This window comes from Python bivittatus, unplaced genomic scaffold (assembly GCF_059951505.1).
Source record: "Python bivittatus isolate LINGU-HERP-01145 unplaced genomic scaffold, Pbiv_v1 ctg000480_np1212, whole genome shotgun sequence".
Classification (NCBI taxonomy): Eukaryota; Metazoa; Chordata; class Lepidosauria; order Squamata; family Pythonidae; genus Python; species Python bivittatus.
In genome coordinates, this window is record NW_028277075.1 from 73,219,696 (window position 1) to 73,235,767 (window position 16,072).

At 41.2% G+C, this 16,072-nt stretch overlaps 1 protein-coding gene across 2 annotated transcripts in view; it reads left to right on the forward strand.

The window, feature by feature from the left end:
• Nucleotides 1-15,387, forward strand: part of TBC1D10C (TBC1 domain family member 10C) — a 34,620-nt gene extending 19,233 nt beyond the window's left edge. For both annotated transcript variants that reach the window (XM_025164717.2, XM_015887546.3), the window contains exons 4-9: nucleotides 620-726; nucleotides 3,688-3,802; nucleotides 4,431-4,496; nucleotides 7,511-7,700; nucleotides 9,128-9,282; nucleotides 10,791-15,387. In XM_025164717.2, coding sequence (XP_025020485.1) covers nucleotides 620-726; nucleotides 3,688-3,802; nucleotides 4,431-4,496; nucleotides 7,511-7,700; nucleotides 9,128-9,282; nucleotides 10,791-11,204 — 1,047 coding nt within the window. In that variant the 3' untranslated portion in view covers nucleotides 11,205-15,387. The remainder of the gene's footprint in view (nucleotides 1-619; nucleotides 727-3,687; nucleotides 3,803-4,430; nucleotides 4,497-7,510; nucleotides 7,701-9,127; nucleotides 9,283-10,790) is intronic.
• The last annotated feature ends 685 nt before the right edge of the window (nucleotides 15,388-16,072 follow it).

Genomic DNA, 16,072 nt, shown 5'->3' on the forward strand with positions numbered 1-16,072 from the left:
AAAGTATAATTGATATTATTTGGTGATTGACTACATTGTACCCAAGTACTGTCTTTGCTGTATCCTTCCTGACTATAAAAGCAACACCATTCCTTCTTTGTTTTTTATGTCTTGGTCGTAAACAACATGATCTTCTGATTGAAAGAGTCTAATTCCAGTCCATTTCAATTAGCTGATGCAAAAGATGTCAATGTGCAGTCTATTTCATCTTCCATTATGTTGAGCTTTTCTATTTTCATGCTTTTAACATTCTGTGTTGCAAAGTACAGTACTTCTGTCTTTCAGCTTTGGACTTTCTTTTCCTGCATGGCAACATCAGCAACTAGATGTCTGGAAGGGTTTAATCTAGCTATGCGATGTCATAAACACTATTAATACTCTGAAAGATCCTCAGCTGTTCCTTAGTAGCATGTTGAGTGCCTGAAGGCATCATCTGGCACTGTATTGTCAATCACTTTATCTTGTTTATACATGGGGTTTTTCTGGTGAAATACAAGAGTTGTTTACCACTGAAGTCTGTTTAACAACACATAAAGCTGGGGATATTGTATAATTTGTTGGGAAAGAGTTGTACAAGTATGGGGCCACCACTGATAGAGGTCTGTTGTTATTGTTGCAGGAATTGCTTGAGGTACCTGGTGATCCTCAATGGGTGGAGACGATCACAAAGGACATTCACCGCCAGTTCCCTTTCCATGAGATGTTCCTGTCTCCTGAGGGTCCTGGGTATGCAGGGTAGAATTTCTGAATAGATTATTACAGGTTGAAATACACAGACTGGTTGTCTGAAGAACTTTGCAGCCTATCATATACTTTTTAAAGAAAATAAGTAATATTTAACTAAAATAGATAAATGTTTCATATAGTGTCTATTTTTATTTTTTTTCTTATTTTTTATTTGCAATGTTTTCTTGATTAAAAAACAAAACTACCCCAAGGCTAAATTGTAACATGCTTATGTGTTGCTCCCTATGCTCCATAATAGCATTATGTCCATGAATATGTTCTTTCACAGCTACAAGGGTTCCTGCTTCACTTAACTTTAATTTCAATTTTAAAAAAAATGAAAAGGAAGTTAGTTTGTTGCAGAGCAAAGGGCTAGCCTCTCTAAATCCCATTGGCATTTGTAGAAAATAAAAGCAATGGGTAGCCCCAGGCCACTGCTTTGCTTGGAAAGATGCCCACCTGACCAGGAAAAAAGACCCAAAGAAGCCAGAGCCGAGAAGACTCACTGGAAAGCCAAGGAGACAATGGGGAGCAACCTCACCTGTTTCCCATGCAGGATATGGTATTATGGCACTCATTTGGTGAATAGTCAAGCTCTCCCATGCTCATCTTCTTATGATGGTGCCCAATGCATGCTCTGAAATCATATATGGTCACTGGCTCAAAAAGTGTGCCTGCCCCTGGGTAGGGTTGGGTTGGGTAGGGCAGGGCAGGGCAGGGCAGGGAAGGGAAGGGAAGGGAAGGGAAGGGAAGGGAAGGGAAGGGAAGGGAAGGGAAGGGAAGGGAAGGGAAGGGAAGGGAAGGGAAGGGAAGGGAAGGGTGGTTTCCCCTCTAAGAACTGACCAGCTCTGACCTTGGATGTTCTAGGCCAGCCAGGTCCTGAAGTGCAAAATATAACAGGGTACTGTGGTGGGGGATAATACTACCTGGAAGAAAGCTAGCGGGCCTGCCCATATTATATTACTGTAGTAGAAAAAGGGAATAGGCCTGTAACTATAGGGAAACTATGGCAGCGCCAATGGTGCGGGGCGCCTAGAGTTATAGTTCAGCAGCATCTGCAAAGCTGCAGATCCCCATTCCCAGGGTAAGGAATTGCACTGCTTTCCCCAATTCACATCAGTGGTAGCATCCAGTAAAAAGCCATGGTATTCATACCCCAATTTCAGCCTGGACATAGTGGTGGCTGTATTCTTATAACACTGTAGCTGTGTTATAACACAGTGATTCTGTATTTTGTGAGCTCCTTAACTTTTGCACTACAGTATTGTTGAAAAGTTCAGAGGGATGTGAATGTTATGTGTGTGTGGGGGGGTGCTTTTCAAATGCAGATGCTTCCCTGCTAAGCTTGTTTCAATTTTCAGGCATGTTTCCCAAATAGATACCAGTTCAAAGGTCCAAATCTTTCCATTTTGTATACCGGATTTTGCCCTCCTACCCTGTCAGAGACAAAAGACATTGGCGATGCTCCAGAAATGCTCTCACACAGGAAAGCTTTGCCTTTCTCTTTTCTGCCTCCTCTGAGCAGATCATCTGTTGACTTAAGCTGCGCAGCACGTTTGACTCAGTTCCAAAAAAATACTTTGCAGCCCATCGAGGTTCAACCCTAGCACCTGGCTGCAACTCTTTAAGCAGCCACACTGTTTCCTGGCATGGTACAATGGAGAGGGTGTAGAGAAAGGGAAGCGTAGGGTGGGTGGGTTTTGTGAAGAGTTGAGCCACCTTCCTCCTTCATAGTTTAAGCTCTGGTTTCCCTGCTATTGTGATAGTATCGGAAAGTAGGCACTAAAACTGATGAAAGACTCCTGTAAAAGCTTATTCTTACTGAGCTGCTGGGGTGCACCTGGGGAGTCAGCAGCACTCATATCCTAATCTGAACAGTTTACCTTGTTTACAGTGCATCAATTAACAAATCAATAATCCAAATTCTGCCTTTTAAATACCTTACGTATGTAAATTATTCATACCTGCATCTATTTCTTCATGATAAGAGTGGATTGAAACAAGAAGCAGGACCTCCTTCATTGGATATTTTCAAGCAGAGGCTAGACAATCATCTGCTGGGGGTGCTTTAAGTTAGATGATTGTTTTCATGACCAAAATGGCCCCTTCTATGACTGTGTCCCCACAATCGTTCACCACGTCCCCTGAAAACTATGGCTGCATGGGTAAAGGCTGGTGGTCCTAACTCTGAGCTGTGTGTGTGTGTGAAGCTTAATGTGTTGTCTGAACTCAGGCCTTTGGGTGGTTAATGATTCAACGTATTGTGCGACCCTAGAAAATGAATTAACTCAGTAACCAGCTCAGTATGTTGCATGATTACAGTCTATAATTCTTTTTACTTTGCATAACTGATTCCATTTCAAACTTTAACGTGGCTAACGCCAAGCTGAAACTTTCCAGAGGCATTGGACTACTACCCAGCCAATTGCTTGGATCCTAGTTTATATAGGAAGCCCATGAATCTATGGAAGGCAGACAATCCTGCCATGTAGACCGGTCACATGCCCCGTGGAAGAGGGTTGGGGAGTGGAAAGCCCATTCACGTATTCTGAGGCTGAGGTTGAATGCCACTGGCCAAGGCCCAGCATAGGATTCTACCTAAAAACAGAACAACAGAGCTGAGCTGTGTATTGTCAAAGGCTTTCACGGCCAGAATATGATGGCTGATGTGGGTCTTCCGGGCTGTGTGGCTGTGTTGTGGAAGTTTTGGTTCCTAATGTTTCGCCAGCATCTGTGACCAGCATCTTCTGTGCTCCTGTTTTCTGAAGATGCCAGTCACAGATGCTGGCAAAACATTAGGAACCAAAACTTCCAAAACATGGCCACACAGCCTGGAAGACCCACATCAGCCACAGAGCTGAGCTGGTTTGCTCTTATTGGATTGGATAGGTTCTGGTGAAGACAAGGTGAGGATGCGACCATGGCTTCCTCAAGTACTCTGTAATCTCTGTTCCCTTATAGACAGCAAGGGCTGTTGCAGCTGCTGAAGGCCTACACTGTCTATCGGCCCCAAGAAGGTTACTGTCAAGCCCAGGGACCAGTGGGTGCCCTGCTTCTCATGCACATGCCACCAGAGGTGAGTCTTATGCAAAGCCCTTCACCCTTACAGCTATCACTATGGTTGTTGGATTGATTGGCTGATGGATCAAACAACATCTATGTGCCACCCCAATCTGAAAAAATCTGGGTAGGGTGTAAGCCCACATAATATTAAAACACCTCCCAAACAGAAATAAAACTCTACAGTTTCCCCCAATTTCCAAAGCCCCCCAGAAACCAAATAGTTTTCACTGCCCTTCAACAAGTCAGAAGAGAAAGGGCAGGGGTGTCTGCAGATGTAGCCAAAAGAGTAAGATGGCAGCCAAGTCAAGATGGCAGCCAGTCAAGATGGTGCAATCAGAGCTCTGCCTGTTTTTATCTGTGTTGCTACAGATTAAAAATGGACAGAAATGTGATTCCATCACCAGGGCCGCCATCCTGACATTTTTTTTAGTGTATTCTGTGAAGACCCCTGAGAAGGGACCAGATTACACCCCTCTGACTTCCAATACCCCCTCTAGACATCCAGACAAGATGGGCAGGATCAGATTGATCACCCCTTTTATCTTTTCTGCCTCAGTTATTCCATGCTAGATAGTCTAAGGCTCTCCCTCTCAGCTGCTACTGTTTCTCTTCCCTGACAGCTGCCTATTTATCTTTTCCAGCAAGCTTTCTGGTGCCTGGTACAGATCTGCGACGACTATCTGCCTGGCTACTACAGCCCCCAAATGGTGAGAGATTTAAGGAAGAAAGGAAATCCACCTGTGGGGATGGGAACCAGCAAACTGGGGTGGGACAGCAGTTCTTGAGGCCGTTCTTTGAGGTTCAGTTAAAGTTCTCTCCATCCATTCTTGAAATAGCAGAAACTCTACTGAGATGAATTTTTCTGTCCCCACCCCAATTCTTATCCTGCTTCCACAGTCTCTATTTCAGCTTGCTGCCAAATGGTGCTGTCCTCCTAATCGAAAATGTCTGCAGGGTTTGGGAAACAAAGCAATGGGTTTAACCCTCTGGCTTTGGTGCCCATCTTTGCTTCTCAACAATGCCAGCAGGCAGGAAAACAATGATGGGACATGGGTGAGAGTTTGGCATTTGCTTCCTGGTGGCTTGCACTGGTTCCTCATATGCAGATTAGCCTTTAACAGTCTGGCCCTTCAACCCTTGTTGATAAGAATCCATTTGGCTTCTTATGATGTTTGCCATAAAGGATCCAGGCTGAAACTTAAAAGAGCTAGAGCAAATGATTTGTTAAGTTCCTTTGTTGAAAGCAACATCCTAGCCGGTTTAATCTGAATGTTCTCCAGCTGGAGATGATATTAATTAGCACTGATTGGGAGAAAGGAATGGAACCCCTAATATATCCCCCTTTCAGTCTCTCTCTGGCTTTAATTAAGCAAAACATGTAATGTAATTAGAAGACTTTTGGAGGTATGGGACTTCGAAAGAGCAGCTCTTTCCAGATCTGGCATCTCAACAAGCCTGCTGATCAGCTGTTCACATCTCTTTCCCCATGGGAGTTGGGGGCGGGGGGGGGATGGAGTGGAGGAGAGTGCCTGGGGACCAAAGGGGACAGGGCATTACTACCCCAGTCCAAGGCAGCCAGTAGGCACTAGTTAGATCCTGCTCCCTGCAGTCACCTGATTGCTGCTGCCAACAAGTTTGGTTACAAAGCATGTCACATCTAACACACCATAAGACTGCTGCTAGTTGCTCTTGACTGAAATGGACAACACAGTTTTGACACTGGTGCAGCTAAAGATGTCTTTAAGGCAGATGTTGCCAGGAGCTGTTTGTTCCATGGCTACACGCAAGTGGGGAATGGCTGTACTCTGTCTGTATTATGAGGAGTCCAGAATAATTTTACCTTGAATTGTGTATAATTCTCTACATTTTTATCTCCTCTGGAAAAAAGAGTACTGTACAGAAAGGAATTTCCTTGCCACCAGATTGAATGAGAAGGGTAAAAAAATATGGAAGAAAATAGTGGCACAGAACTAGCTTGTTGTAATGGTATGTGGGAATGACCTTGGGAGACAGGAGGGAGAGCCACAGACTGGACAACTGGCATATAAAAGATGTCTCAGCCCACAGAAGTGGGGATGGCATGGGAAACATTTTGGAAGGGACCCTCCCTAGTTTTCCAGAGAGTAAAAAGAAAGGAGGGGAGAAATACCTTCAGTATTGCAAGATTCTGTTAATGTAGCCTAACAATAAAGATAAAGCTAGTACTCCTGGTTGTGCTTCTTGTCTGGACTACCTTGCAGGGCTAACATCTGTTCTCAACTAATTTGATAAATTAAATTATTGGGGATAGGTGGGTGATCTAAAATATTGGGGAGTGAGAGGCAGAAGAGTGCATACAAATATTAGTAGGACTGCATTTTTATTTATTATTTTGAAGTGAGTATTTTGAGCTTTTAAATAGATACATTAAGGACAGAAATTCAGGTGGTACAGCTTCATCTCTAACTCAAATAAGGAAAGATTCACCCATGAAACTGGAGCCTAAGATTCAAGAATTGTGCCAGGTGAGGATGACAAGTGAGACTGTAATGGATGGATGAACCTGTAGGATGGAAACTGGAGGTCTCACAACTCCCCTCCTGGGAGTCCTTTGGGTCTTCACATCCTGGCCTTACATCCTGCTCTGGGAGAGTGGCTTAGTAGCTCCTGCTGCCACTGCCACTATCTACCAAGGGCCACTGCCTTCTTCCCTTAACCCTGGTGTACGAGAGAGATGGGGTTCCCACAACCTGTGTTCCCTTTCTGATGATTAAAAGATCAAAATGCAAAAAGTGAAATAACTTCCATAATGCCACTTCCTGACTGTATAGCATGGAGGCATATGGCTTGAAGATCCAGCCATTTCTTGATAGATAGACCATTTTCACAAGATATAAAGGAATAAAATAAAAAAATTATTTTTAGTTTTAGATATTAAAATGAAAATAGTCAGGGTTGAATAACAGAGCTGTTTAAAGCCTGATGCCAAGTAAAAAGAAAATAACAAATGAAAATGCAGGGCTCAAGTCACATTGTAGGACGTCTCTGGTCTGCTACAAATGGTGTGTTCTCCCTATGAAGTGGTTTATGTTGCAACATAATCTTACAGAGTACAAGAAGATTCTAATTAAAATTAAAATCTTCATGCCCATCCAGAAGGCTGAATGCAGGCTGAAGTTTAACCATCACATTCTATAATTTAAAGAAGAATAAAGAAAAAAATTAAATAATTCAGTGTTTTAAACCTCAGCTTGCATCCAGCCTTCTGACTGGACATGAAGATACGAATTTTAATTAGAAACAATAGCACAGCCCAGGAAACCCCAAATTAAAATCCTATCACAAATCCTTCCTAGACTTTTTAAAATCTGTTTTTCTGCTGTACTTTTCCAATTTTTAACAGAAGCTGTGGGAAGTGATATTAAACCCAGCCTGAATCCACTGATGTCTCCTGAAGTTCTCCTAATTTCAAAATGACCAAAGTTTTCCAATTCAACAGAGGGATGAGCTGCAGTTATCTGACTCTGTATATGACCCAGAACTAATTCAAGGGAATGTGTATTTTAGGTCTTAGTTGGAAGCTCACTACAGTCACATCAAAGATATTGGATACACTGACTTCTGGTAAATTAAGAGGAGCTATTCATTCTGAAGCTAGAACAGATTGTAGGAAAGTGAGAATAACAGAACAGGAGAGTGTTTGAAGAGTGACAAATGGTCTTGTTGCATCTGTTTCCTGTAGGAGGCGCTGCTGCTAGACAGTGAAATTTTTACCGCTCTCCTCCAACGCGTGTGCCCAAAGGCCTTTAAGCACTTGCAGAAGCATGGGGTGGGGCCTTTGCTGTACATGCCCGAGTGGTTTCTGTGCCTCTTCGTCCGCACACTGCCCTTCCCCACAGTGCTGAGAGTCTGGGATGCCTTCCTGAGTGAGGGTGAGTGATGGCAACGAGCACTTGGGGATCTGTAAGTCTGAACTGAGACCAGAATCAGAATCAGATGGCAGAACTTTGCAAGGCAGCAACTGTCGTGGCGTGAGGTAGCTGGGAGAACAAATTGCTAGAGTCTAACCCTACAGATGCAGGAGACTAAACTGGAAAACAAGTGTGGGAGAGATTGAACAATCTTTTTTTTAGGAAGAGGTATCTTCCATGGATAAAAGAGGAGACTAAAATCTTTCTCAAGTAAGCTTATGAAGAAATAGGATATTGGATGGAGAAGCACATGTGCACAGAAGGGATGGTCATGATTTGGAACTGAGTTGGACAATATTTTGCTGGAGTCACACTGAAGCTGTTTTGTAAGAACGAAGGGCACCGGGAAATAGTGATGTTGCTCAGTGGGCTGAACTATGCTCTGTGTTTTTACAGAGCCAGGATTTTTTTCCCCCTATGTTTTGGAATGGAGTTATTCCAAAAACCCTAAGCAAGGTCATGTCTGATAACTATTTAGATGAGGGGCTACTAGGGAATCCCAGAGCTGTAAAATGGATAAAATGGGAAGTTGAAAAAACATTCAGGAAAAAGATACTACCAAACCACTTCCATATTGTTGCCGAGAAAAGCTTACGGACATGCCCAAGAAGTTACCAAGAATCCAATGTTACGCAAGGGACTCTTGAGGTTTTCTTGTTTTTATATGTATATTTTAGGGCTTGTACTACATTTTTTTGTTTCCAATTCAGAATGATGGGAAACTGTATGCTGATTCTCAGGAGCTATGGTTGAAGGACATTCCTGAGATCCTGAAAAAGATATTTCATCAGATTACTCAGCCTTACTTTGGAAAGCTCTTTTAGGCCAGTCATCCTCAGTTTTCTAAAAGTTCTAAGACTGTAAAGTCCCAGAATTCCCAGTGAGCATGGGCAAAGATTGGGAATTCTAGGAATTACAGTTCTACATCAGCTGCAATACTCTGAGTAAACAGGATAGCCTAGTATACAAAAAATGACTTCAATAAATTCATCCACCAGCATTTTATGCCTGCAGTATGCCTGCATTAAAATGATATGCCTTTCTTTGAAGAAAACATCAAGGTGGCTTCTGTTAAGTATCTAAACATTCAGTAGTGAACTAACACTGTGCATAATTGAGTGTGCCATTTTAATACTCATTCTGCTTCCTTGGAGCTCTCAGATTATTCAGAAGCCACAGGAAGCACTATTGTTCAGCGGAAGAACACCCAGTTTGAATGCTGACATGTCCACCCCTAGCACTTCCAGCCAAAAGGGTTAAGGAACATGGAAGGTGTTGCTGCTTGTCGGAATAGGCCTGGCTAGATGGATAGACAGGTTTGCCTTGTGTAAGAGTGCTTGCTGTGAGTCTCAACTGCTCTGAACTCTGCCCTGGCATTTCTCCTGCAGGGGTCAAGGTGTTGTTTCGCGTGGGGCTGCTGTTAGTCCGCTTAGCCCTGGGCTCCTCTGAAAAACTACGGGGCTGCGCAGGACTGGTGGAGACACTGGAGAAGCTACGCAGCATCCCACCTCAGTTTCTACAAGAAGACATCTTCATGGCTGAGGTAGAAACTACAGAAACTTCCTGTCTAGTGAAGCACCTCCCTTTCGTGTTTCTGTCTAGCCCAGTGTTGTCCAAACTTGGCCACTTTAAGATGAGTGGACTTCAACTCCCAGAATTCCCCAGCCAGCCATGCTGGCTGGGGAATTCTGGGAGTTGAAGTCCACTCATCTTAAAGTGGCCAAGTTTGGACAACACTGGGCTAGCCCCAGTCAATCGCCTTTGGTGTGCAGGCATGTAAGATGTGCACACGTTGATCAATAATTCGCAGCACTCCTGGGGAGAGGTCATTTGGTTCTGGTGTTTACGGGTACACAAGGCATACAATGCGTAAGTGAGGGGTGGGATGTTAAAGGATGGAGATGAATGCATATTGCCTCGTGGAGGCTTAATGCATGTGCACTGATTTTCTTTGTTTGTTTGCAATATTTGTTGGCTACCACAGTTATGAGCCTTGGGCAGTTTATAGCTAGGTCAAGACAGAAGCAGTACAAAGTGATACCTACGTACCAAGGTAAATGTCAACAAACAGCCAGTTAGGGCCCAAAGCATGATAGAATAAAAACGATTTAGCTGGTTTGCAGAATGCAAGGAGGGAGATGCTACACATACATCCAGGAGAACCACATTCCAGAGGGGAGGGGCCACTGTAGAAAAGGCCAGCCACCAAGTCCTATGTACTTCCTGTGCAGGAGAGGGTGGTGTCTCTCAACAAATAGTAAGAAAAAGTGTGGATCAGATGGGCAGAATCAGGGTGGTGCCTGATGTAACTCTGCGTCATGTTATATAGGGCTTTGTAGGTATCCAGCACATGGAATTTGAATTATCTCCTTTATTTTGGACTTTTCATGATGGTTGTTGCCAAAATGTGCATTGCTGGAAATCAGCTTTTGTGCCACTGAATTCCTGCAGCACTTTCTTGAGGTAATCAGGGGGTTGCAGACTACAGTTTATCAGGTGTGCCCTAGTTGATTTGCTGCAAGGCACCCAGAAATCTACCCAGCAGTCCCAGTGTATCTTATGACCAGCCCAGTTATAAAGCCAAAGCATCCTTTGCTCATCTCTGTTGCAGCAGTGGACAACTTTGGGGGGCTGGGGGCTGCCCTTGGATGATTGAGCAACGCAGTTACGTCCCTGAAGTGCATCGACTCTCATTCCAAGGAAGGGATTTTGTATTTGTGGTATTGCTGGGCTGCTTCTTGTTATTCTTGGTGTGTTAAATTCAAATGAAGCCTTATTTTCCCTTTTTTAATTGTTTTGCTCCCCTAAATGAGAATTTGTTTCAGTGAACTTACAGCCCAAATTCAGTAGTGCCACTTATTGAAGCCATAAGAGCCATAACAGAAGGAATTTATGGTCACATATGGGCCATGGTCAACAGGTTACCCTCACGCCTCCTGTCTTAGAAGTCAATTTACTATAATACCAGATCCCAGATTCCTATTTTCCCAAGATATCAACTTGTGTCTCAGAACCCAAACTTGTTCTTGTTGCTTTCCTCACCTTTGGTAGGTCCATGATGTGCCCATCTCAGACCGTGACCTGGAACGTGAATGCAGAATCCAACTGGCAAAATTGTGCAAAACTCAGCCTAAATTCCAGTACAAGCCAGAGCAGCGCCTCTCTGGGGCAAAGGCCATCTTTGATGCTCAGCAACTGGAGGATGTGCAGGACAATAAGAGAGGGGAGGAAATCCACACACATACTTTCCACATCCCCCAGATCAAGGTAGACCCACCCCCATTATCCCCAAAGGAGCATAAGAGGGCCTCGGAGATGCAAAGCCAGAAAAAAGAGCAGAAAAGGAAGAAGCCGGACACACGGGGAAAGACTTTCCATGTCCTAGAGCATCCCAGGGGTAGAATGGAGAGAAAGCTAGAGTCAGAAGCTGCAAGGAGCAAGTCTTCTTTTTACTTGGAGGCATGATTCTGAATAAGGGGAGAGAAGAGGTGGAACTCTGGGGCAACATTCTGCAGCCTTCTCTCACTGCCCTGCTCTGGTTAATGGATGAATTCAGAAGCTTCTACATAGCCTGAGTTCAAGGCAGTCCTAAATTTCTAGAAAAAAGAAGGGCTGGACTTTCTAATTTAGAAACTTCCTCTTTTAGAAGCCTTCATCTATATCCATGCTTGAATTAAAAGAAGAGATAGGTAATCCCATCCTACATATGTTTGGGGATGTAAATAGAGCTATGAGCTACAGGTTTTGGGGTGGGGGGTGGGGAGAGATACAATTTGGCTAAACCTGATGAAGTTCAAAGGGCAGGACACATGGATTTCACTAAGTACTCTTCCACTGTCACTCAGCCCCCATCCCCAATAATTTTGGCATAGCGTCAGAAGAAGAACCTCTGATCATTTGGAAATATGGTAGTCCTCATTTAGTGACTCCCTCAAACAGCGACCATTCGCAGTTACAACAGTGATGAAAAAGTAACTTTTTTTAGCAGGTCTGTAAGGCAAAGGACAGCTGAAGTAAAGTTGTAAAATCATGATGTTTCACTTAGTGACTGCTTCGCTTAACAGCTGATTTGCCAGTCCCAATTCTGGTCACTAAATGAGGACTACCTGTATGCTACATATTTTCATCTATTTTTGCTCTGGATGTTGTAGCTAAAGTCCAGAAAAACAAAGGCAGAAATAAGCTCTTGGGTGAATGAAACCTAATTGTGAAGTACAAGTTTACTCTTGCTCTAGGCTTTGGGGTTTTTGGCACCTTGCTTCTAAGAGGGTAAAATTTATTGCACATGTATACATAAACCAGATTCACAGAATCTAATAAAGTAACAAAAATGTTCTTTTACCTTTATCCGTAAAAAAACCAGAACAGACATACTCTGATTCAGTGTGGTGAAGGGGGGTTTCATATAAGTATTTGCTTCCAGGGCAAGACTGTTTTAAATTGAACAAAATGAAGAAACCAGAGCAGGGATGAATAAATTAGTGGTTAAATGAACTAATCATAACAATTACAGTAAAAATTAAACCCCCAAAACCCCCTCAATAACAAAAATAAAAGATCCACGTGATCAGTATAAATACTTATAAGGAGTTAATTTAATTGGGAGCTTATTGTTAAATATGGATCACTTAACAACAAAATGTGTCATCTTTTCATTTTCAGAGCATAAAAACTTTTCAAAAACAGATCACAAACTCATAAAATCAGGAGAGTGACTTTCTTTCCAGTTACGTACCATTATCCTCTTTGTTCTGCCTCCAGCTTGATGGAGCCAAAGTTCTTCATAAAACGATTAATTCTATATTTTACCAATATAATTCAATGTCACCCTACAATTCTTAAATATAATATTTGTTCCCAAAATTATATTAACATACATGTTAATTTGAAACCCCCCAAAGTTATAATGGAAGAAGGCCAAATCATGTGAGTTAAAGAATGTTCAAATTTCTTATATTACCAACGTAGAATTCTTAATGTCCATCCTTTATTAAACATTCTTTGATAGATCCAATAGACCTGACATTATATTTTCTGATTAATTAGTTTCATCTTTAAATAGTAAGAATTGTATTTCCCATTTTTTAATACCTGGACCCATTGATCTTCCAAAACTGGATATTCTAATTCTTCCTTCCACAGATCCAATATATAATTAATGCTAACTTTCCTTTCACTTTTTATTACCTTATAAAAATGAATTGTTGGTTTTCATTTGAGTGTAGCATCTCTTAAAGAAGCTAAAATAGTGAGTATCTTGATGGCTGGTAAATTATCCAGACCGTACTTTTGGTTAATATATGTTTCAGTTGTGTATACTGCCAAACATATACAGAAAGCAAGTCAAACTCAAAAGACAATTTCTCAATATTTTTAAAACAGCCATTGAAAATCAACTGAATTAAGGTATTAAGCCATCATTTAGCTCAGGTACGGCATTCAAATAGAATCTCTTCCTCACTATTTTCAGATCTGAGTTCTACCACATCAACTTACCTATTAATAACCAAATATACCTAGCAGCTTTCAAACCTGGAAACAATCCTGATTTAATATATCTAGATGTTAACACCTGTCAAGATTTCAGGGATGTTACACATTTGCTTTCCAAATGGGCCCGGCGAGGAAAGTAATCATAATAAGTCTTATTCCAGTATAATATAGATGTTAAGATAAAGGCCCAATGGTATAGTTGAAAATCTGCTAGGTTAAAGCCACCATCCTCATAAGGTAACTGTCTGGCCAAAGATATTCTCAGGGCTTTAATCTGCCATAAAATATTCTCAATAATGTATCTATCTGTATGGAAATCTAATGGGATTTAACACTGGAATCCTTCTTAAGAGATACATTCACCTCAATGTAATATTCATTTTAATAACATTAATCTTACCCCAAAGACTTAATGGGAGTTTTGACCATGGAGTTATATCCATTAAAATTATATCCATACATTTATTTAATTCAACATAATGTAATAAACTTTGGGAGGGATGTAAACTCCAGTATTTTATAGAATCTGTACAAATAGTAAATCCTAAACACCTACAATAACCTACAGGTATAGTATATCTTGAAGGCAATATATTAGACCTATTCCAATTAATAGTATAGCCAGAATATAAACTATGTTGATGTAAAGCTTCAACGAGCTTTGGTAATGATATTACATAATTATCAAGAATAGCAACAATGTCATCAGCATATAAGAATAATTTGTATCCAATATCAAGTGCCACCATGTCTTACTATCTTGAGACTGTCTAACAAAAGAAGAAGATTGTTCAACAACCAAATTAAAAATGAAAGGAGACAGTAAAAATCTTTGTTGAGTACCATGATGTAACTTAAAGAGAGACAAATCCATTGATGACAACTCTAGCTACAGGATAAACATACCAAATTCTAATCCAATGAAAAAAAAAGATAATGGGGACCCATGTCTTCTTAAAATGTATTTCATAAATTCACTCTCTAGACCACATCAAAGGCCGTTTCATGCATAATGCAAAATGAAATTAAAAGAGCTGATTCCAATCTATCTGCAGTTATATCCATAAAGTCAGTCACAAGCGAACATTATCAGATGCTTGTCTAGTTCTGATACATCCAGATTGAAATGGTATATTAAGAATGGTATTGCTTTTTCTGTCTCTAATCTAATATTGCTATTAATATTTTAGTGCCCACATTAAGCAAAGATATTGGTCTAACGCTAGAACATATTGTAAGATCTTTCTTAGGCTTTCTTAGGCTTTAATATTACTGTGATGATAGTCTGGATTTGAGGTATAAAATGCCACTGTTTCTGTTGTTTCAAACAATAGACAAAAAACTTTCCAGCATTCTCTCCTGATTCCCAATATTGCTGGTTAATGCATTTCAAAGAGTATTCCAATTGTTCTGAACGCAAAGCCCCAATTTCAACTTTTCTGCTGTAAATGCTTCATATAATTCATCTGTGGGGTTTCTAGCAGATGGCTGGGTAAATCCTTAACTATCTATCCAACGGTATAAAGCTGATGGAGTCTAAGTCTCTTTTTGCTGAAGTAAAAGAAATAATGGATTCCATGAAAATTGCCTTAAACATATGTTGGTTGAACCCCAGTTAATGTTTTAAAAAGAAACTAATTTTCTTCTTAATATATTCCAGAACAAGAGAGTCTCTAAGGAGAAAAATATTGAAATTCTATCTAGGATTAGCTGATTTATAATTATTAATTTTCAAAATAGAGTCATAGGAGCATGATCTGAACTTGCAATTGGACCTAGAGAAGAATTCATAACTATCCACCAAAACAGAAGAAATCAGAAAATAATTTAATCTAATCTAAATCTAAATCTAAAACAGCTTTGATATGCATGTGAAAAAAGTATACTCTCCAAGTTCTGGATTTTAAAAATGCCAAATACGTATTAATTTGAATTCCAATATACATGCTTGCAATACTTTCCAGTTCTGAGAAGAAGTAAGAGGTTTTTATTTGAAACAGTTCTAACTGAGGATCTTGAGTTGGTCGAAGTGCCACCATATTTTACATGTTGATAATCTACAGAATATAGTTTTGCAAAACAACCATGACATATTTCAGGAGTGTTCTTGGTACAACCATACAAATAAAAAATGGCAAAGTGAGAGTAACTGTCTTAACTATCAAAGAATAAAATGTCTATCACTCTCACAGTGTTCATACTCCACACAAATGTGCTAACTGATGTGAAATTCATGGCTGAATTTGTCTGCGAGGCTAATGTAAGCCTCCCATTGGTTACAAAGAAAATGATCCACAGGCGACCCGAGTTACTTTGAAGTAGTGCTCTGGACTAAAGCAAAGACCATCTCAGCAAAACTGCAAAGCGGTATTAAACACTGAACTGGAGGTTGGGGTAGGGATGGGGGAATAAAAGCCCTATAAGGTTGCAGTAAAGCCCTGTCCATTTGGCTAAACTGACCACAATTCCTGGATGGCTAAGAGTACTCATTTTACAAAGAGCTGTAACAGAAGAGACCGGTATTCTGAATTGCTGAAACCTTCACTATCCATGGGAAACGAATGTGCGTGAGAGAGGATCAATGGGAACAGATACATCTGCTCTAATTTTCCCTTCCCCTAGAGAGCCAGTTTGGTGTAGTGGTTAAGGCACCAGGCTAGTAACCGGAAGACCGTGAGTTCTAGTCCCGCCTTAGGCACGAAGCTGCTGGGTGACCTTGGGCCAGTCCCTCTCTCTCAGCCCGAGGAAGAAGGCAATGGCAAACCACTTAGGAAAAACCTTGCAGAGAAAACTGCAGGGACTAGTCCAGGCAGTCTCCGCGAATCAGACACAACTGAACA